At 43.8% G+C, this 23,761-nt stretch overlaps 1 protein-coding gene across 2 annotated transcripts in view; it reads left to right on the top strand.

The window, feature by feature from the left end:
- LOC112253424 (tight junction-associated protein 1) overlaps positions 1 to 23,761 on the top strand; it is a 128,780-nt gene that overhangs the window by 77,133 nt on the left and 27,886 nt on the right. The window contains exons 4-6 of one of the 2 annotated variants that reach the window (XM_024425410.2): positions 2,982 to 3,167; positions 7,043 to 7,071; positions 20,292 to 20,453. In XM_024425410.2, coding sequence (XP_024281178.2) covers positions 3,015 to 3,167; positions 7,043 to 7,071; positions 20,292 to 20,453 — 344 coding nt within the window. In that variant the 5' untranslated portion in view covers positions 2,982 to 3,014. Of the gene's footprint in view, positions 1 to 2,972; positions 3,168 to 7,042; positions 7,072 to 20,291; positions 20,454 to 23,761 lie in introns of both variants that reach the window. The other variant, XM_024425404.2, reaches the window with a different exon arrangement.

Raw genomic sequence — 23,761 nt, 5'->3', positions numbered from 1 at the left:
CCACGACAGAGAACGGTTGATTGTCAATGGCAATGAATTCCATTATCTTGGCTTTAATGGATTTCGCCTTTGAGTTGTCTCGCTTAAATTTTCTTACTCTTTCGAATGACTGCTGGACTTGTTGAATGCTCACTCCACACAACAGACATTGTGGGTTAGGTTAGGAATGCTGTGTTGCATGTGTTGCTCCAACTTTTTATGTGGTGTCATTACATGTACCACCTACATTATATAGGTATCCACATCGGTTTTGCACATCTTCGTTAAACTAGACATCGGGCCGATGTTGGCATTTTTAACTAATTTTCGACCGACTCCAATATGTTCACCGATATATTGTGCACCCTACTTTGCAGCAATGGTAGTACAGGTGCAAGGCTTAAACTTTTTGAAAGGGACGCAGTGTGAGACCCAAACCGTTGCTGGCAGCAGCATTGTGAATTGAGACGTGGAATTTTCTGACCTTTTCGTATGGTTTTTATGAAAAACTGATTACAAAAAAAAGGCGGTTTAAACGTGAAGATATTTTCCATTTGTCACATCCCTAATATGTATCTGCTCCTGTGTGTCATTATTTTAAGGTGGAAGAGCTGTGTTTTCCCATAATGATGATGCCGTTTAGGTTTTTTCAAGTCGTTTTAGAAAATGGGATCTTGTGGTGTGAAAATCTTTAAAAAAATATATATATATATCTTTTTTAAAACATATTTTACATTGCTTATATTACCATAAATAAAACAATGAATGTTTTATGGTGTGCGAGTGTTGCTCCTTTTCAATGATGTTGGCTTGTGGCATCTATTTAATCTCTTGCAGCATGTCAGTATCATCATGCATCAGTTCAGAATAGTTTATTAGATTTCATGTCACGTACACAAGTATGTCAGTGACTAGGCTTTGCTATAGTGTGCTCTAGTCAATTTGACTTTGTTCTAAATACTGCTGTACCTGCTAGCAACTAGTATTGAGATGTCATCCTCCTTTAATCAGAATCATTTCATTTGATGTGCTGTAATTTCAGACATACACTCACGGTTCCTTTACCTGACTGGCTCTGTGCTGTAATTGCGTCTGATCATTCATTCCAAGGCTGATTAACTCGTGCACTCATTTACCCAGACCCCCTGTGTCTCATTCAAATACTGTCTTTAGGTAAATGGCATTCCAAAATGTTCATGTTCCAATTGAGGGTTGTCACTTCAGATTCACTGTAAGTGATTTCATCTCTGATAAGCTGAAGTTTGACTTCCTTTTATAAGATATCATAAACTTGGTCTTAGTCAGTTATAATAATGGTGTTTTTCAGGCAGAGCTTTAACTTAGAAGATTTATCAGAAAAAAAATACTGATTTGGGGGATTTTCACAAAATATAATGAATTGAATGGTCATTTGGAGGATGGATTGTTGACGTTTGACATTTTGTATCTAAAAGCATAATTGAGAAATAATTAATTGAAGTTGGCATATGACATTTTGGCCTTACCCAGGCCTCCTTTAAGACTCCATAATGTTTTATAATAATAATTTCTTACTCCATGCCATTGACCTTCTGATTTTGTCTGTATTCTTGCATCGCAACTTTATATAGAATTGGAAAACAAGACACAGCGGTGATTGGCTTTCCTCCATCTTTTTTTGTTTTTGCTTGCCCGGATAAAATTACATGCAGAACTATGTTTCATGAACGGAAGATAATCAAGCAAACATCTGCTCCTCAGTTGGCAATGGTGGTTGTGTGAAATTTGCATAAAGTAGAGCTCAACTTTTTCTACTGCTCTGCTAGCAGGGTTCTCACCGCTCACCTTCCCACAATCCCCTGCACATTTCTCAGCGTGCCCTCGCTGAAAATGAATGGGGGCAGTACTTCTCTTGCTGACGCCGTATCTGGTAAAAACACGCTGTTAGACTGAAGAGGGGGTTGAGACCTTACTGTATTCCACAATAACGTTTTCCTAATCATTATTTATTTCAGAATGCTCTCATCAGGGATACAAATGGTTGTCCTTCAATCTACCTTTTTTCTATCTGAACCTCTTGAAATGATTTCTATGGCTTACACTGCAATGAGTGCATCAGACTGGCATTAGCAACATTGTATAATGGATATAGAGAGGACTACAGTATCCTAGTCTGTGCTGGCAGGAAGCATAGGCAGCTCTATGGTGTTTCTCCACTCACTGGCAATTGGATCCACAGGGCTATAGAGTGACTCAGCGGAAGCCAAGTTATCAATCAGAATAGATATAGTGACACGTCCTTCTCTTGTTCAGCTTTAAGCCCTTTAGTCATTCATGACCACTAGTGTGGGTGTCGGTGTGCCTGTGTTCCTAAAAGTACCTTCCGGTGCATCAGTGTGTGCTTGTGGTCCATGGTTTAGATTTTGGTAGGAAATGAATCCACCCCCGCCCCCTAACGAATGTGGCTTGTTTTCCCGTTCTAAACTTAGCCCACTATAATCAATTCTGCCAGCCCGTGGACTGGAGTTTAAGAGTTCCTCTATTGGAAACACACTTCTGCTTGTAATCAATCGTAGGCTTGAGGGCATGCTCAGATTTTCCTCTCTTTCTATTGCACATATACACATACTCTGCAGGCAGAATTTTGAGAGCAGATATTTTAAAAGCCCTCCACATCACAACACATAAATTGACATGTGTATGATGTTCATTTGAAGTGGCATCCCAAACCCCTCCCTCCACTCTCCACCACTAACAGTCTGCACCAGGCAGCCACTTTCTTTACTGTCCAATGCTGCTGCTCTCAAAGCCCTATTGATTCAAACCACTTTTTCGTTGCAGCCACTTTAGGAGAGAGCGAGAGCGGCAGAGTAGAGAGCCAGGGAGAGAGAGAATGGTTGTGTGAGAGAGGGAGAGAAAGACTGGGGAACTGGACACAGACCTTTACAGCTGGCTTTTTGCACAGAGCAGGGCTGCTGCTACTTCCACCGCATCTAATGCTTGTCTCCTGGCAGGAATAACAGAACGGACAGACAGACGGACGCTGAACGCCAAGGATGACGAGCGCTGCCCCGGCCAGGAAGCCATACCGCAAGGCTCCGCCTCAGCACCGCGAGACACGAAACAGCCTGCCCTTGTTTCGAGAGGACCTTAGTGGGAGCACGCCGCCTGCCCACACCGCTGGCCCCAACCTGCCTGACCCCTGCCAGGTAATTCGCATTCCAAACCATACCCCAGGTTTTCAGCGATCAAGGTTCACAGACCCCTACCCGAAATGCCCAGTTAGTCCTGAGGGCCGCAATATATTCTCCCCCTCCTGGTCTCTGCTCTCGGACAGCGAACTGGACGTCTCCAGCCTGTCTAGCCTGGAGCTTACCGTCCTTCCTCCACCCCGCATCTTCAGCCATGGAGGCATCACCGTGGGCGTCACTGCCAACCAGACAGCCAGGGATCTACAGGGGACGAGCCACTTCTTGAGCCGCAGTGAGGGCTTACTCGCTCTATCTGGAGACGAGGACCTCAGCTCAGAGGACTCCCAGCGAGGTGGCCACTCCGCCTCCATAGCCCAGTCCAGTCGTAGCATGGAGCGCTCGCTGGCTTTCAAGGACAATGCAGAGATCCTGGTGCCCAGAGGTGGTCAGCACCACCAGCAGACATCCTTCCAGAGACCGGCCCTCCCTCCTAAGGGGATCCTAAAGCAGCCCAACCAGCTGGGAGCACACTTCTCAGACCTCAGGAAGTCCAAGTCTGTTGAAATGCTGGGCCAGAGCCGTGGCCGGAAACCCGGGAGCAAGTCTCTGGACAGGGAGACTGAGAGGAAGGATCTGGGCAAGACCTCTTCTATCAGACAGGTTTCCCCATCTTCTACCTCATCCAGCTCAGCGCCCTCCGAGAGAAAGATACAGTTTCTGGAAAATAAGTTGAAATTCTCCAACTTCCTGAATGATGTCACCACTAGGGTCATCTGCCCTGCCAGAATGCAGATGCGGGGTGGAAAAAAGCAAGAGGCCCCAAGACCAGCTAAGGGTAACCAGCACCAGGCACAGAATGCCCCCCAGACTCCTGAAGTGAAGAAGCGAGGAGCCGAGAGGAAATCTGAGAAGAGCCGGCCATGGGACGAGTGGTCCTCGGCGCTGACCAGGGACAGGCCTTCCAGGAAGGACAAAGAGGGCCGGCCCAAGACCTGGCGCATCCCCCTTAGGAAGGACAGCCCTGACCAGGATGCAAAGAAGCGTAGGGCAGACCCTCTCAGGGCAGACCCCCATCGAGAGGGAGCAAGGCCCAAATCGGAGGGGCCCATCTACAGTCATGTGGGGGGTGGAGGGGACTCCAGCTCCCGACGCAGCAGTGAGACTGATTGGGAGGACAAGAGTCGGCAAGGGGAGCATCACCAGCAACAACAGCACCAGCCCTCTCAGCTGGAGACCAGGACACAGCACAAAGACACTATGAGTAGACCCACAGCTAAATACGTGCCCCAGCCTCCTCAATCTGAGAGGGAACAAGTGACAACTGTATCACAACACAGCTCTTTTTCAATTTTATCACAGATCAAGGTATGTGAGGAGAATTTCTCCTTCTTTCCCCCGTTCATTGTTGTACGCCTTCCAGAAAAATAATTGGAACTCTTCTCAACCAATTTCTGTGTATTGTGTCGAGAGATTATTCAACCTGCGAGTTGCTTAGCTACAACTCTCGTTATATTATAAATAGAAATTACATTCGCCATTAACTGAAGGTAAGTCATCTCCCTAGATGGCTTGAAAGAGCGTTCAAGTGGCATTCACTAGCCAGCATTCTAGTTCAATCCAAACTGAAAAGTTCAGTCTTGTGCAGCTGTGTCATGTGAGGCTATCATTTTACTTTTAGATATCTTTATTTTATTGCATGGTATTCTGCTGTAGCTACAGTTGCAGCCAAATATATTGGCACACTTTCACTTTTCTTAAAAAAAAAAAAAAATCCCCCAAAAATTCTAAAATAATTAGAAATTGAAAAGTGTCTGTTCTCATCTTGTTATTCGATTGTCAACATTGCAGAACCAATTTTATTTTAGTTAACTTAAGACAAATGGACACATTTTTGGCAACCTGGAGCTAGTACTCGGTTGCACAGCTTTTGGCCAAGATAACTGCCAACAAATGCTTCTTGGAGTCACCAATGAGCTTGCTGGACATTTCTACTGATAATTTTGCCTACTTTTCAGCAGCAAATTGCTCTAATTCTTCAATGTTTGAGGGGTGCCCTCCACCAACTGCTGTTTTCAGCTCTTGCCATTGGTTATGGATGTGATTCAGATCTGGACTCTTTGCTGGCCACTCCAACGGTCCAGCATCTCTTTTTGAACCATTCCTGGGTGCTTTTTGATGTGTGTTTGGGGTCGTTGGCTTGGTGCAAGACCCAAAACCATCAATGGAGACCCAGTTTTTTGGACACTAGGTTGAACACAGGACCCCAAAACACATGATTTGCTGATTTCGTGTCTTGCACACGTTAAAGGCACCCAGTACCAGAGGCAGCAAAGCAACGCTACAGCATTGTCGAACCTCCCCCATGTTTGATTGTAGGGAGGTGTTTTTCTTAAATTGAAAGCTTAATTTAGTCGTCAGTAAATACAGCCCTGATCTCTGTAGCCAAAGAACTTCAATTTAGTTGAATTGGTCCGTAGATCATTTCCCCCAGGATTTAGGCTGGTTTAGGTGGGTTTCATGCATCAATCGGGCTTTCTTGTGTCTCCTTCCACAGTGGGGTCTTCCTATGTTAACCAACAACCAAATTAAGCATTCAAAGAAATGTACACCCTCCCTATAATCAAACATCAGGGAGGTTCGACAATGCTGTGGGGTTGCTTTGCTGCCTCTGGTACTGTGAGCCTTGAATGTGTGATATATCATGAAATCAGCCAATTATGAAGGTGTTTGAGTGTAATGTTCAACCTTGTGTCCAAAAGCTGTCTCTGTTGAAGGTTGTGGGTCTTTCAGCAGGACAACTCCAAAGAAACATCAAAAGCACACTGGACTATTTCAATAAAAAACAGTGGACTGTTCTGGATTGGCCAGAGGAGAGGCCATAACCTATGGCAAGAGCTGAAAACAGCAGTTGGTGGAGGTTACCCCTCCAACATTGAAGAATTAGAGCAATTTGCTGCTGAAAATCTGCAAAATTGCCAGTAGAAAGGTTCAGCAAGCTCAAAGATGGCTAAAATAAGAGTTGGTCTGCTGTTATCTTGGCCAAAGGCTGTGCAACCAAGTACTAGCTCCGGGGTGCCAACATTTTGTCCATGCAGTTTGTCTTTATTTTCTAAATTAAAATAGTAAACTTAAGTTTACAAAAATATAATTGGTTCTGCAATGACAGAAATCGAATAACAAGGTGTGGGGACCAAATGTTTAAAAAAAAATTATGCCTCTAACAAATATGATTAATTATTAAAGTGCAATTATCCTACAGAGATGAGACTACCATATTCTTAAATTTAATGCTGATAACTAGCCTCTTAAGTGCTGTAGATGTGCAGATGGCCCCTCTGTAAACGGATGGCTTTTTTAGTTGGCAGAATGACAGGGACTGTCAAATTGATTTCATAGCTCCATGAGGCGTGTACGTATTGACCTATGCAGCTAAGAGAGACACAATTTAAAATTATGCCCTGGCTGCTCATCTCTGTAAACCTTTGGCTTCAACAGAAATGTGGCGAACACTGAAAACTACCAAGGAATCTTTGCGGTGCAAAATTCCTTATTATAAACACAGAACCTGTGTACAATTTATGCTTTCAACTTCTACCTTGAAAGCCAGTGATTTTTGACATTGTGGATTGTTGTCAGAGTGCGTCTCAGCTTTTTCCAAGGTCTGCTCACTGCCCGTCTCGCTCAATGCCTCAAGGTTGTAGATAGCATTTTTAAAAGTAATTACCAATGTTTTCCCCCATATGGCAGAGTTTGCCAGGGCAGCTGAGATTTTCTTTTTTTTTTGTTGACAATGCTTTATTCTCAGGAAATTACAGCCAGTCCAGCAAAATCTCTGTTTTGTTGCAAACATATCCACAATGGCCAAATGTAATGGGATGTTTCTGTTGTTGCAGGACTCCTTATCAGATGCAGACAGGATCAAGTAAGTGGTTATTTTCTCCTCATACTTACTTTGGTAAATATATGTTGTGTTTTCTATGAAATGCTTCAGCCACAGGATTGAAAATACCCAAATTTGCCTTAGTTTAAACAAACAGAAAAAAGTCAACTTATGCATGTCTTGGCATGGTTCTTTGGCGATGGGTTTCTGTGTCTATTTGCCTGCCTCACTTTGAGCCCAGTGTTGACACCTCTACAGTGTACTGTATAACTCTGTCTTTACTGTGTGTGAAGCTGTAGCCCTGGGTGGCAAGACCTGATTGGCAGTGGGTAGATAACCTCGCTGTCCACTATAAGCAGCCTTTCACCGAGCCATGGCCACAGCCAGCCTTTCACTGGAACCCCCCAGCTGCTCCGGTCTAGACACTTCCTGGGGAGAGGGATCCGGGCAGGCCACACTCTGTGTTTTTACATGTAGTCCTCTTTAAAACAACCGATCCCAGTCCTCTTTAAAGTGAACGCTGGGTTGGGCCTCTCCAGTGGCGCAGGGGATGAAGGGCACTGTAGTAATGCCGCAGGGCTAGAGGCGTTACTACAGACCCAGGTTCATTCCCGGGCTGTGTCACAACTGGCCGTGGCCGGGAGTCCCATAGGACGCCACACAATTGGCCCATCGTTGACCAGGTTAAGGGAGGGTTTGGCCGGGGGGGGCTATACTTGGCTCATTGTGCCCTAGCGACTCCTTGTGGCAGGCCAGGCACCTATAGGCTGACCCTGGTTGCCAGTTGAATGGTGTTTCTTCTGACACATTGGTGCGGACTGGCTGCCGGGTTAAGCTGGCGGGTGTTAAGGGTAATTTTTTGGGAGGACACACGACAACCCCCTTCGCCTCTCCTGAGCCCGTTGGGGAGTTGCAGCGATGAGACACGGTCAAAATTTTGGGAGAAAAAAGGGGGTAAAAATAAGCTAAATTCTTTGTATTCACACTGCCCTTGCCTTTATAAGAGGACTCGACTCTTTTGCCAGTTCACTTCATCTATTTTGTGGTCCGAGTCCTCTTTGCATTCACATTGCTATGTTCAGAGAGGAAGATCTTTTTCCAACATTCACTCAATGTACTGTGGGTTTTTACGAAGTACAGGACAAGCCATTCCATCAGAATGTGTTATGGAACAGTTAAATATACCTACTTCAAGTGCATTCGGAAAGTGTTCAGACCCCTTGACTTTTTATTTTATGTTACAACCTTATTCTAAAATGTATTAAATATGTTGTTTTCCTCATCAATCTAAACACAATACCCCATAATGACAAAGTGAAAACAGGTCTTTAGAAATGTTTGCAAATGTATTAAAAATAAAAAACGATAGCTTATTTACTTAAGTTTTCAGACCCTTTGCTATGAGACTCGAAATTGAGCTCCGGTGAATCCTGTTTCCATTGATCATCCTTGATGTTTCTACAACTTGATTGGAGTCCACCTTTGGTAAATTCAATTGATTGGACATGATTTGGAAAGGCACACATCTGTCTATATAAGGTCCTGCAGTTGACGGTGCATATCAAAGCAAAAACCAAGCCATAAGATCAAAGGAATTGTCCATAGAGCTCAGAGACAGGATTGTGTCGAAAGCACATACCTGGGGAAAGGTACCAAAACATTTCTGCAGCATTGAAGGTCCCCAAGAACACAGTGGCCTCCATCATTCTCAAATAGAGGAAGTTTGGAACCAACAAGACTCTTCTTAGAGCACGCCGCCTGAGCAATTGGGGGAGACCAAGAACCCGATCGTCACTCTGACAGAGCTCCAGAGTTCCTCTGTGGAGATGGGAGAACCTTCCAGAAGGACAGCCATCTCTGCAGCACTCCAATAATCAGGCCTTTATGGTAGAGTGGCCAGACGGAAGCCACTCCTTAGTAAAAGGCTCATGACAGCCTGCTTGGAGTTTGAAAAAAGGCACCTTAATGACTCTGACCATGATAAACAAGGTTCTTTGGTCTGATGGAACCAAGTTGAACTCTTTGGCCTGAATGCCAAGCGACACATCTGAAGGAAACATGGCACCATTTCTATGGTGAATCATGATGGTGGCAGCATAATGCTGTGGGGATGTTTTTCAGCGGCAGGGACTGGGAGACATAACAGGATTGAGGGAAAGATGAACGGAGCAAAGTACAGAGAGATCCTTGATGGAAACCTGCCCCAGAGCGCTCAGGACCTCAGACTGGAGCAAAGGTTCACCTTCCAACAGGACAACGACCCTAAGCACGCAGCCAAGGCAACGCAGGAGTGGCCTCGGGACAATTCTCAATGTCCTTGAGTGGCCCAGCCAGAGCCCGGACTTGAACACGATTTGAACATCTCTGGAGAGACCTATTTTTTTAGAACTATTTTTCTACATTATAGGATAATAGTGAAGACATCAAAACTATGAAATAACACTAATAGAATCATGTAGTAATCAAAGTGTTTAACAAATCAAGATATATTTTATATTTGAGATTCTTCAAAGTAGCCACCCTTTGCCTTGACAGCTTTGCACATGCTTGGTATTCTCTCAACCAGCTTCATGAGGTAGTCACCTGGAATACATTTCAATAATCAGGTGTGCCTTGTTAAAAGTTCATTTTTGGGAATTCTTTCCTTAATGCATTTGAGCCAACCAGTTGTGTTGTGACAAGGTAGTGGTGGTATACAGAAGATAGCCCTATTTGGTAAAATATCAATTCCATATTATGGCAAGAACCGTTCAAATAAGCAAAGAGAAATGACAGTCCATTATTTTAAGAAATTCAAATCAGTCAATCAGGAAAATTTCAAGAACTTTGAAAGTGCAATTGCAAAAACCACTAGCTCTCATGAGGACCGCCACAGGAAAGGAAGACCCACAGTTACCTCTGCTACAGAGGATAAGTTAACTAGAGTTACCAGCCTCAGAAATTGCAGCCCAAATAAATGCTTCACAGATTTCAAGTAACAGACACATCTCAACATCAACTGTTCAGAGGGAGACTGCGTGAATCAGGCCTTCATGGTTGACTTTCTGAAAAGAAACCACTACTAAAGGACACCAATAAGAAGAGACTTGCTTGGGCCAAGAAACACGAGCAACGGACATTAGACAGGTGGAAATCTGTCCTTTGGTCTGGTGAGTCCAAATTTGAGTTTTTTTAGTTCCAACCGCTGTCTTTGTGAGACGCAGAGTAGGTGAATGGATGGTCTCTGCATGTGTGGTTCCCACCGTGAAGCATGGAGGAGGTGGTTTGGGAGTGCTTTGCTGGTGACACTGATTTATTTAGAATTCAAGACACACTTAACCAACATGGCTACCACAGCTTTCTGCAGTGATAGTCCCACTAAGCGCAAACCAGATGGGATTTCATTTGTTTTTCAACAGGACAATGACCCAAAACACACATCCAGGCTGTGTAAGGGCTATTGACCAAGAATGAGAGTGATGTGGTGCTGCGTCAGATGACCTGGCCTCCACAATCACCCGACCTAAACCCAGTTGAGATGGTTGGAATTAGTTGGACCGCAGAGTGAAGGAAAAGCAGCCAACAAGTGCTCAACATACGTGGGAACTCCTTCAAGGCTGTTGGAAAAGCATTCCAGGTTAAGCTGGTTGAGAGAATGCCAAGAGTGTGCAAAGCTGTCATCAAGGCAAAGGGTGGCAACTTTGAAGCATCTCAAATAGAACATATATTTTGATGTAACACTTTTTTTGGTACTACATGATTCCATATGTGTTATTTCATAGTTTTGATGTCTTCACTATTATTCTACAATGTAGAAAATAGTGAAAATAAAGGAAAACCCATAGGTAGGTGTGTCCAAACTTTAATGATTCTATAAACCTGTTTTTCCTTTGTCATTATGGGGCATTGTGTCTAGATTGATGAAATAAAAATGTAATCCATTTTAGAATAAGGCTGTAACACAACAAAATATGGAAAAAGTCCAGGGGTCTGAATACTTTCCAAATGCACTGTACATTTTAATAGCTAGTATTGCATTTAGTTAAAAGGTGAGACATAATATTTGCAATCAGAAAATACTATTAAAATAGTAAATATTATTGGTAACAGAATAAATAGCATAAGAATAACCACTGATTAAATAATGCTGTAATTGAAAATTGTACACCCATTGTAGGCACCTTTTAAGAGCTAGAAATGATTTTGTACCCAATGTTGTGATTCTCACCAAATATGTTGGTTTCTTCTCACACTATTTAAACCCCACAATCAAATAAACAGTTCATGAAGCTCTTAGCATATAGATCACATATGCCAAACAAATAATCTGAACTAAAAACTCAAACATTTTTACTGTCTGTGCATCCTTGACAATCGCTAATCAATATCCAAAAACAGCTCAAGTTTTTTTTTTGGCGAACCTGGGGTGTAATCATTGGCCAAACAGTGAACTAAAACAAGAGTTTCTTTTGGACGAATTCAGGTAGGTTTCTCCCCGTTCTGTCTGCTTCCGTTTAAGAAATGCTTCGCAACAGAATTTGCATAATAAATATGACCCTACATATCATCTTCTCTCTTTTGTGGCACCAATGTGAAGGGTTATGGCAGGGGAAATGGTGTTGCAGTAATCTAGTGTGTATGCGGGAATAATGGCAATGGAACCTGCAGAGCTTTTTGTTCACATTGCCTAAAAAAATAGGGAACCGGACCATGGAATTCAAGTGAAACGAACTCTCGAGATGGTCTCAGTTCGGTTTGCTTCGTGGGCTCTTTTGAAGGGTCGGAGTTCCTTTGGAGTCTTCACGCTGCACCAAAAAATAAGCGAATCGCACTTAGTTCACAAAAATTGGCTGAAAGTGACCAAGTGTGAATACACCCTCAGACACCCAGCCTCTGCGTCAGTAGCACTGAGACAGAGGGGAAGGAGGGTTCATAGAGATGTGGGAGATCCCATCTGGTGCGACGATGACTAGGCCCTGCGGTGTGTTCGAATGGGCACTGCACAGGTGGGCGAATGGAAGAGGAGCAGGTTGCTGTTAGCACCAACATCTGTCAACCACACCGCCCTCCTCCCACCCAGACTGGGCTCAGAGTGAATCTGTGTGATCAGTGCCATCTCCCTGCCGGACCTCCCTGAGAGCCTCGGCAGTCCTGGCTGTGAAAGCACACACCTGCTGCTGCCACACAGCTAATGATGAGTCAAAGCAGAGACCGACCACTAGTTCTAGTTACAGATGGCACTCTCACCTCCATCAGTCCTCCTCCGCTCCACTTCCTCTCCCACAGGAATCCCTATACTCAGCTAATTACTACTAAATCTATCAAGTGTGTGTGTCAGTGCCTGTGTTTTTGAAGTTTCATCTTATCCTCTCACAGTGAAGTCTAGCGCAGTCTCTGTCTCTGTGGTACCCTACAAGTGAAGTGCCCCTTGGTGTCAGTGAACAAGCTGTGACGTGCGCGCTAGGGTAAATGTTGTCAGGCCACTATCCACATGTATGGGCATCGGACTGCAATGCATAATGAATTTCCGCTGACGTAGCGGCTGTTGGATCCTCCCTCCCTCTCTCTTCCCTGTGGTGGGAAATGCTGGTAAGCTGCTTTGTGGCACACAGGCAACATAATCGATTGGCCTAGATGCCCCTGTGCTCGTGTGGGATGTTGAATAATTCTGTGGGAGACGACCTGTGTCTGACTGAATACAACCGGACCTGAGCTGAGTGCTGCTGTTAATGAGTACCGCCCACTCTTGCCCTGGAATTCCTCAAGGCACCAAGTAGAGGCTAGAGCATGTTCTGTCTCCCCAGTAGTAGAGCGGTTTTGTCATGGCTGAATCTTGGCTGTTGGTCTACTGCATATGCTGCAGAGGACTGTGAGGAGCAAATCTCCCAATGTGTTTCTCAGATGAATGGGATTACCGACACGTCGATTGACAGATCTTCCTCCTCTCTCTCCCTCCTTCCACCACACCCCTCCGAAGGGGGAACATGTCAGGAGAAAGTCCAGCTCGGCCAGGAATAGTTCCCCATTCTCCGCTGGAACCTCGCTGTGCCTCAAGAGTTTTAAACTGCCTCTGTCTCTCAACCAGCCATGCTCAACCATGCTTATTTTAATTAGAGGCTTTTTGTTTACCTCTCTTCCCATATGCCGGGTCTGATTTTCTGTTTGGTTGACTAGACGTAACACACACATGCATCCTTCCAGCCTTTATCTCGAGACGTATACCCATTGTATTCTGTCACTCAGTGTCAGGTTGTGACTACCATGGGATATGGGGCCTATAAAAGACCAATAAGAAGCGACAGTGATGAGATGACTGACGATGTTGTTGCCGTGAAGCAGTCAGGGAAATAGACATCAGAGGCCTAGGGATGGCTGTCGGTCTGTTGGCCATCCTAAGAGTTGCTGTTGGGTGTTTCGATGTAGGCCTATGGCAAATGTAGTTTTTTTTTTCTTTCAAATTTTGATAGCATTTCATTTTTTTCCCCAGCTCACTATGAAGAACATGCCTACCTCTCTGATCACAAGGACAAAGTTTAATGCTTGTAAAAAATATTAAAAACTGACCTCTGAGAACGTCTTACAATCCCAGTCTTTCAAATTACTTTCTGAAAGCTTTTGAATCTGTGTTTTCTCTTATCACAGTTATTTCCCCAATGTGCCACTCTCCTCCACCTCTTTGTTGGCTCCTGTGGAGCATCTCCGTATGCAAGGCTGTTAGAGCTGTTTGTAACACAGCCGAAAAAGTATCCCAACCACTGTGGACTCAGGTGATAGGTTCTCTGAAATTGCAAGACCCTTTCATGCTGTGATATGCTTATTTTGCTTTGCTGTTGTAAATCATCCAGGTTAGATCCGAAGTTCCTGATACCTTGCTTTTATATACACACTGTGCATTGGTTAGCAGGAGTTGAGTTCTGTGTAAATCTTGTATTGTACCATATAATGCATCTACATTTTTCCTCAATGCTTACATTTACAGCAGAATAGCTATTCTTTACCCAAGGCATAAGCTTAGCTTCTTATAAAGGTCAAATAGGAGGCGCTTATTTGTAACCTGTGCGGTGTGAAATTAAAATGTTGCCATCATTGATGCTGACCCTGGAGCAATTGGGGTTACGTGCCTTGAAAATCGACAGATTTTTCACCTAGTCGACTCTGGGATTCAAACTAGCAACCTTTCAGTTACTGGAATAACGCTCTTACCGCTAGGCTATCTGCTGCCCCACACTGTGTGCTTAGGGTCGTTGTCCTATTGGAAAGTGAACCTTTGCTCCAGCCTGAGGTCCAGAGCGCTCTGGAGCAGGTTTTCATCAAGGATTTCTCTTACTTTGCTCTGTTCATCTTTCCTTTGACCCTGACTAGGTAGGGAGCTACAAAGGAAGGAGCAGGACCTTGGTCAGCTCCAGTCCCTGCCCGCTGAAAAACATCCCCACAGCATGATGCTGGCACCATCATGTTTCACCGTAGGGATGGCCAGATTTCCTCCAGACATGACGCTTTGCATGCAGGCCAAATAGTTAAATTTTGGTTTCATCAGACCAGAGAATCTTGCTTCTCATGGTCTGAGAGTTCTTTAGGTGTCTTTTGGCAAACTCCAAGCGGGCTTTCATACATTTTTACTGAGCGGTGGCTTCCGTCTAACCACCGTAAAGGCCTGACTGGTGAAGTGATAGTTGTCCTTTTGGAAGGTTCTCCCATCTCCACAGAGGAACTCTGGAGCTCTGTCAGAGTGACCATCGGATTCTTGGTCACCTCCCTAAACAAGGCCCTTGTCTCGGAGCTCGATGGACAATCCCTTTGACCTCATGCCTTTGTTTTTGCTCTGACATGCACTGTCATCTGTGGGACCTTATATAGACAGGTGTGTGCCTTTCCAAATCATGTCCAATCAATTGAATTTACCACAGCTGTTCTCCAATCACTTTGTAGAAACATCTCAAGGATGATCATTGGAAACAGGATGCACCTGAGCTCAATTTCAAGTCTCATAGCAAAGGGTCTGAATACTTATGTAAATTATGTTTTTTTTTTGTAACATTTTTAATAATCAATCAAATGTATTTATGAAGTCTCAATTTCTAAAACCTATTTATGCTTTGTCTTTATGGGGTATTGTGTGTAGATTGAGGGGAAAAAATATTTAATCAATATTAGAAATAAATAAATAAGGCTGTAACAAATTGTGGGGAAGTGATCTGAATACTTTCCGTATGTGTTGTATACATGCGTACAGAGCACACATTTATCTCAAGTAAACTTGTACAGGGTTACAGGGTATTACCTAATCAAAAGAGAACTATCGCGCTCGCCCAGAAGCTTGGCTGTTGCGTAAAACCTGCAAATTCCGACACATTTAAAAGGGTTTGCACTCAAAAAGATGTTGCATAAAGCTTATTCTATGTTTTTCATTATTTTCACTGCAACAGGGATAGCATACACAGACGTTTCGGCTTTACAACCTTTAGTGTGTAGGTACAATTTTCTTCGAATTCAAAATAGCATTTGTACAGAACAACAGATGAGCAGCAGGTCCTTCTAATCACGGTTGCCATTCATCTGCCAAATGGGGATGTGGCTTTTCTGGTCTACCTGTATAGTAATTAGTCACAAAGAAATACAGAGTTATAGGGTATGGGAGTGGTCACGAAGGGTAACTCAAATCATTACCGCCCCCGGTGTTTGCTCACCTAATTACATCATATCAATTCATGAGCCAGCCCACCACAAAGTACAGTTGCAAAGAAAAAGCCATATATCAGACTGGCCTATAAAAAGGAAAAGATTAAGATGGGCAAAAGAACCGACACTGGACAGAGGAACTCTGCCTAGAAGGCCAGCATCCCGGGGTCGCCTCTTCACTGTTGACGTTGAGACTGTTTTTTTGAGGGTACTAGTAAATGAAGCTGCCAGTTGAGGACTTGAGGCGTCTGTTTCTCAAACTAGATGCACTAATGTACTTGTCCTCTTGCTCAGTTGTGCACCAGGGCCTCCCACTCCTCTTTCTATTCTGGTTAGAGCCAGTTTGCTCAGTTCTGTGAAGGGAATAGTACACAGCTTTGTACGAGATCTTCAGTTTCTTGGCAATTTCTCACATGGAATAGCCTTAATTTTTCAGAACAAGAATAGACTGATGAATTTCAGAAGAAAGTTCTTTGTTTCTAGCCATTTTGAGCCTGTAATCGAACCCACAAAGGCTGATGCTCCAGATACTCAACTTGTCTAAAGAAGGCCAGGTTTATTGCGTCTATAAACAGAACAATTTTTCAGCTGTGCTAAGATAATTGCAAAAGGGTTTTCTAATGATCAATTAGCCTTTTAAAATTATATTATTATTATTAGCTAACACCACGTGCCATTGGAACACAGGAGTGATGGTTGCTGATAATGGGCCTATGTAGATATTCCATTAGAAATCAGCTGATTCTAGCTACAATAGTCATTTACAACATTAACAATGTCTACACTGTATTTCTGATTAATGTGATGTTATTTTAATGGACAAAAAAAATTAGCTTTTCTTCCAAGAACAAGGACATTTCTAAGTGATCCCAAACTTTTGAACGGTAATGTATGTTTGCTAGATTTCGTGAACATTTATCTGTGAATAAAGGTGAATTGTGGAAGGAAGAATTTAAATAGGAGTCTGTGTCAATGTTTTTATTGACAATACACTTGATGCCATTACGGCTATCATTGAAAGTAAGTAAGTAGTTTGCAGAACTTGATTCTGTTTTTGTTAAGAAACTGGTTTCTGTTTAAACCTGTGTTTTGAGCTTTATCAAGCCAGGCATCAGGGTATCTTCTCAAGCGAAAACGCTCAAGGAGAGGATGAATACTATCTGTAGGTTTTCTGTAAACTGAAGTACTTGTTACAAAAGGGACAATCTATATCTAAGAAATCTATAGTTAATGCTATTTTCCATAGTGAAGGAAATTGTTTGATTGTAGTTAGAAGTTCATTTAATTTCGGAACCCGTTCAGATCATAAAGCAATCTTCTGTATATCGGGTCCAATATTTAACATGATCTTTGTAAGGATTATTTTCATGAATAAAATCACATTTGAATTTTCCCAAGAATAGATTTGCGTAGTTGGGAGCTAATGGAGTTCCCGTTGCTGTTCCAAAAGTCTCTAGGTAGTGGTATTTATCAAATATAAAATTGTTTTTAGTAAGCATTAGTTGTGCAAGCTCAATTATGTAATTTGTAGGCACATTGCTTAAGCGGTTGGAGAGGAAGAATTGGAGGACCTCATCATTTGCAATATTGGTGTTATGGAAAACCGGGGGCCAGCAGGCCTCTACAAAGGAAGGAGCAGGACCTTGGTCAGCTCCAGAGGGCTAGAAAGAACAAGGTGAGTCAGCGCCATGGACAGCTCTACAGGCACCAACTGGGGCTGGTGATCCATGGAAGACGCTGTAACTCAGCTAGTGCAAGCCCAAAGCCTTCTTGCCCTTCAGGAGGCCTTCACACAGCTTAGTCAAGCCATGGTTCGGCCGAATCTAATGGTGGAACCAGGCAAGATCCTCGCCAAGCTAACTGCTGAAGATGACAAGGAGCTTATCTAGAGGTATTTGAGCGCACCACAGAGAAAGAGCGATGTCCCTAGGAGGACTTGGCTGGCGAAGTGGCCCCTTTCTGACTGGAGAAGCCCAGAAGGCCTGTAGGGACTTGGCGGATGTCGACAACTATGCTGCTCTGAAAACAGACATCTTGGCCCATTTATAGGCACAACCTACCAACCCGGGCACAACTGTTCCACTCCTGGGCCTATGATGGCAACGCCCCAGTAAGACCTCAAATACCCGAGCTGGTTAGATTAACTACAAGTTGGCTTACCACGGGGGACGGGCCATCAGCTATAGATTGACTGGTAATAGACAAATGTATCCTCCCCACCGACGCAAAGCTCCATGCTGCCCAGAGCAACCCCTGTCAGTTGATGCCCTGCTCGCTCTTAATAGAAAATCACCAGGTTACTGTGGAGGTGTTTGCGAAGGCCAGAGCCCAGTAGGCCTGAAGTCAAGGCCCGAACCAACGCGTGGTAGAAAGGGAGACACCTATATGAACCCCACTTCAAGACGGCCTCCTATTACTGAACCCAGATCACCCCCGAGGCGGCGGCGGCGGCGGCGGCGGCTGCTAGTTAGCGGGAGCCAGAGAAGGTGTTACAACTGTGGCCAGAAGGGACACCTGGCCTGGAGCTGCCCAGGAAACGAGTCCTTGCCGACAGCCAGTCACTACCTGCTGGGCCCATGAAGCAACTGCAGCCCCCCAGATCCAAAAGATGCGGGTCTCCCGCTGTCTTATTTTAGTGTGAGTTTCACCTCTGACTCCCCTGGGCTGCCACAGTATATAGTTATGAGACAGCAAGAGCAACTGTTTGACTAATGGATAAATGTGTTAGTCCACATAACGAGACACTTTCTGTTTGGGAGCCAGTACCTGAAACGATAGGTCTTAATGGAGGGTCTGTGGTTGATTTGTGTCTAAACTGTAGGTTTTGGGACAAAGATATTTAAATTCCTGTTCTGTCATCCATTTATTTTGAAGTCCTTTAATGAGGACTTTATTAATTGAAAATCTATTTCTTGTAACATATTTTTAATCATCTAACATACAATTTTTTCGATATACATGTTGGTATTAGAAATCACAATTCCACCTCCCTTATCTGATCTCTGTATCATTACGTCATCAAGAGCGTTGTTTGTTTTTTTTAAATTCCTGGAAAGGTATTGTTTACGTTGTAAATGTGGACTTTCACTTTGTTTCTTTAGTTGGATGTCAATTACATTTTCTACCAGTCTGCAAAATTTACTAACTGATGGGTTATTTACAAAAGGAATGAAGGTACTGGGTAGTACCCACAGACTGTGCCAAATACCAATTTTCTGCCTGTTACTCAAAACCTGTGCCCTGAAAGAGCCCAGAAGAAAGCGTGAAATCCTGTGTATATTTATAGAGTAAAACATTGGTCGCCCCCCCACCAACCAGAACATACCACAAATCATTGATGTTCTCTTTTCTTGTGCCGTTCTGGTTGGCATGTGTGTCTGCCTACGTAGGCTAAATGTGTGTGTATTCCTTCCTTCCCCTCTCTTAAGCAGTAGACTTAGTGAAGAGGACTACCCTCTGGCTCTGTGAGTGTCAGGATGGGACCTCACGTCGATTTTAAAGATTTAGTGTCCGCAAGCTGTTTGGTGTAGAAAAAGTCCAATTGATCTTTGCAGACGCAGCATGGGGGAACAGACAGCGGTGTGAGGGCTAATTTGATTCCACACTATCACACCCTGACACAGGGTAACGCACCTGGATGCTGCTGATGTGGTCCCATGTCTGCCTAATCAATTGCCTGGCTCTCACAACCTAATCTGAGCCTACTGGAAGTCACAGCCTAAACGTACATCAGTGGACGGTAGTTATGAGCTTTCCGCTGCTAACTAGCTGCCCGTATCTGCTTATCCTCCTCTCTCCTCCTTTCTCCCTGCTTTCTTTGTGCTTTTTATTGAGCTATCTGTTGTTGCTGGTTGGATGTGTCAGTGACATGTTGAAAAACCCCATGGTCTTGTTTTAACCGCTGTCATGCATCTGAGCCAGATTGGACAGACTCTGAGAGAACTGGTTTTAATAGACGTGTGCAGCCAGCAGTGGCTGGATGCTGCGTGGTGTGATGCGCTGTGTGGTGACAGGATTGGAGACATTGGGTTGTGGCAGATAGCAGATGTGTCCTGTCCCATGTCAGCTGCTCCGTCCCCTCCCGTCCCCCCAGCATCCTGACAGTATCTCCCATTAAATCCACAGACACACTAGGACAAAGGCACCTGGGCAAAGTCAGGCAATCCAAGACACAGGCCGCTCGCCTGCCCACTGCAGACACACAGAGGGCTGTGGTCAACCATGTGCTCTCTCTCGCACACACAAAAAATGTATATGTCATAAATATGCAGTCATATGCATGCACTAGCAAAATGAATGACTTTCTTCCGCATACCAGTTTTCCCTTATTATGCTTGTCATAGTTGTTAATTATGATTGTTCTCTATTCCCCATTTTGATATTTTGCCATTCACTCAAATTCAGTTTGTCAGTTAACTGTCTCCCTGAATTCTGTGGCTGAAGCAAGTTCTCATGGCTCTCTGTTCGTCTTGTCAGTCTAGTCACTGTGAAATACGATACTGTCTGTGAATCATTCCACTGCACCTGGGCTGACTGCCTCCCCTCCCCTCCCTCTCCCTCTCCACCCATCCTCCCCTCCCTCTCCACCCATCCCTCCCCTCCAGGATCCTGCAGCAACAGAATGAAGACCTGCGCCGGCGGCTCTCCCACACCACCCACAAGATGGAGGCCATGGAGACGGAGTTTGAGACCAGCCGCCACTACATGCGGGAGGAAATGGGTCGTACCCGCGACGACCTGGAGAAGATGAGAGACAAGTTCCGCAGGTGACGAGTTTGACCTCCCTCATTTTTCTGAGCCAATTGTCAGTGTCTCGCCATCTCGTAACACAGATAATATTTCCTTACACCGCACACTGCGCTCACTCACTTCCTCTCCCCAACACTTTTTTTCAGAAAGATTAAATGAATACCTTCCCTGGCAATCAATTTTTAATGAATTTGATCAAAGCTGTTGAATTAATTAGATCTTAGCTGTCTGATTATGCATCTAGTTGTTACTTTAATTCCCTCAACCTCCGGGCATGTTGGATTGCCTGTTTGAGAATGTTTTGTTAAGTTTCTGCCACATGGAACATTGCCAGGAAGTCCATGCTGTTTTATCTACACACACGTTGTCTGGATGTTGTTTGTTTCTCAACACACACGGGAAACTGTTGAGTGTGAAAAACACAGCAGGGGTACAGTTCTTGACACAAACCGGTGCGCTTGGCACCTACTACCATACCCTGTTCAAAGGCCCTTAAATCTTTCGTCTTGCCCCAATTCATGTCTCAGTTGTCTCAAGGCTTACAAATCCTTTAACCCGTCTCCTCCCCTTCATCTACACTGATTGAAGTGGATTTAACAAGTGACATAAATAAGGGAGCATAGCTTTCACCTGGATTCACCTGGTCAGTCTGTCATGGAAAGAGTTCTTAATGTTTTGTACACTCGGTGCATATCTAGATTTCATAATGTTGTTGTTCAATCGGAGGATATTGCCCCAGGGCTCTTCTGTGCCCCACCACACTTTCTCTGTCAGCCCTAGTTGGTGATAACATCAGGCCTTCCTCTATAGTACATGGCCACCAGTCTTTCAGAACCTGATTAAAAGCAAATGCTTCTCCTACATATGATTATTCTGGTTTGCTGTGTTTACTTTCCCTGGCGACGCACCTGCAACCTCCCAGCCCTTGATTAAGAAATCCATCTTTACACATCTGCTTGTCAATCAAGTTAATTCTGAAGTAAAAGGCAAGCCAAGTCCCATCTGTGTACGACTTGTAGCTTGTTAAATAACGATTTACATTATTCACCATTTACAGTTAATGTTTAAGAGCTTATTGACAGATCGAATAGATTTCTGAATTTAACACTTGAACCGCTAAAGCAGTCATTTGGACTTTTCATGATTTAAAAAAATAAAATAGTGACTTTATGCCCCCTTCTGTCCTTGACTTTTTCTAAATAAGTCTAAAAACACACTGTCCTTGTTAGAATCTTAATATCACAAACAGAACAGGAGTTATAACCAGTATTAAGAGGGCTTTAAATAGGGCCTGCCCCACCTCCTCCTCCCGACAGTTGCCGCGTCCAGTTGATAATCACCCCAATAATTGTCTCGAAACTGAACCTAAATTATGCCTAAACTAATTTCACACATATAACAACAGATGAAATAAATGAAGTAAAGTATGATGGGAGAGAGGGTGAGTTGAGCGAGGGGAAGCGAACAATGCAGAGTTATGTAATCACCAATTGGGAATGAAGAAAAGGGCGGGCCATTCTATTATATTGGTCTATTCAGATTTCTATCTCAAAATGGTATGTACCTTTTATATCAGTCCATCAAATCCAAACAGTCTTTATCAGTTTACTCTGGCCTACGTGGAGTACGTAATTTACAATGACGAGAAGACCAAGACGAAAGCACATGCAGCGTTAGCGTTGCTCCAAAATCTGACTGAAAACTACTGACGGTGGGGAAGAAATGAATCGGGACGTCTGGTTATTCATCTGATTCTGAGCCTCAGCCTGAACCTACACCTCCGAGGCCTAAGGGCAAAAAAATCGAGAACGTTGCTCCTCGAAGATGCGCTCCACCACCAAATGAAACGGGGAAAGAGGAAGAGACGGCACCTTTGGATAGAACAAGTCAGTGACGACGCCATGGGCCGATTATCAGCACAGAATGTCACCACTGAAAGAGCAGGTAACATTAGCACTGCATTCACCATTTTTTTCGTTGTTTGTGACATGAGCTGCCAATAATTGATTATTATTCATAATGTGCTTTTGTACTGATTTTCACTTTTATCAAGCACACTTGGCACTTATGTTTAGGCTATTGATGTTTTCATCGCTTGGCTGCGCGTCTTGCTGACCGTGCATGTTAGCAGTATTATTTTCCATTTTTGTTTGTATAAAAAAGCGGTAACCGCATTCCAACACTCGTGTTCTGTTTCATAGTTGTAGCAATGGCACTCCACAAATAAAATGTGTTGAACTCTTGAATTAAAAAAAAAAAAATGTATATAGTCTACAGTAACATAAATTAATAAAGCTATTATTTTATTTGTAAAAAATGGATTCTGATCCGAAGTTAAAGGTTAAAGAAAAAAAATACAAAAATTAAGCACAACCAAATTATTATTTTTGGATGTTTTCACTCACGAGACTCCCAGTTACACAATAAATGTTCCTTTTGTTCCATAAAGATTATGTTTATATCCAAAATACCTCCGTTTGTTTGGTGTGTTATGTTCAGAAATCCACAGGAAAGAGCGTTCACGACAACTCAGACAAATTCCAAATAGTTTCCGTAATGTCCACAGAAACATGTCAAACGTTTTTTATAATCAATCATCAGGTTGTTTTTAAAATACACTGCTCAAAAAAATAAAGGGAACACTTAAACAACACAATGTAACTCCAAGTGAATCACACTTCTGTGAAATCAAACTGTCCACTTAGGAAGCAACACTGATTGACAATAAATTTCACATGCTGTTGTGCAAATGGAATAGACAACAGGTGGAAATTCTAGGCATTTAGCAAGACACCCCCAATAAAGGAGTGGTTCTGCAGGTGGTGACCAGACCACTTCTGAGTTCCTATGCTTCCTGGTTGATGTTTTGGTCACTTTTGAATGCTGGCGGTGCTTTCACTCTAGTGGTAGCATGAGACGGAGTCTACAACCCACACAAGTGGCTCAGGTAGTGCAACTCATCCAGGATGGAACATCAATCTGAGCTGTGGCAAGAAGGTTTGCTGTGTCTGTCAGCGTAGTGTCCAGAGCATGGTGGCGCTACCAGGAGACAGGTCAGTACATCAGGAGACGTGTAGGAGGGAAACAACCCAGCAGCAGGACCGCTACCGCCGCCTTTGTGCAAGGAGGAGCAGGAGGAGCACTGCCATAGCCCTGCAAAATGACCTCCAGCAGGCCACAAATGTGCATGTGTCTGCTCAAACGGTCAGAAAAAGACTCCATGAGGGTGGTATGAGGTCCCGACATCCACAGGTGGGGGTTGTGCTTACAGCCCAACACCGTGCAGGACGTTTTGCATTTGCCAGAGAACACCAAGATTGGCAAA

This window comes from Oncorhynchus tshawytscha, linkage group LG01 (assembly GCF_018296145.1).
Source record: "Oncorhynchus tshawytscha isolate Ot180627B linkage group LG01, Otsh_v2.0, whole genome shotgun sequence".
NCBI classification, from domain to species: Eukaryota; Metazoa; Chordata; class Actinopteri; order Salmoniformes; family Salmonidae; genus Oncorhynchus; species Oncorhynchus tshawytscha.
The sequence above is the reverse complement of the archived record's forward strand: the minus strand, read 5'-3'. Positions and strand labels throughout refer to the sequence as shown.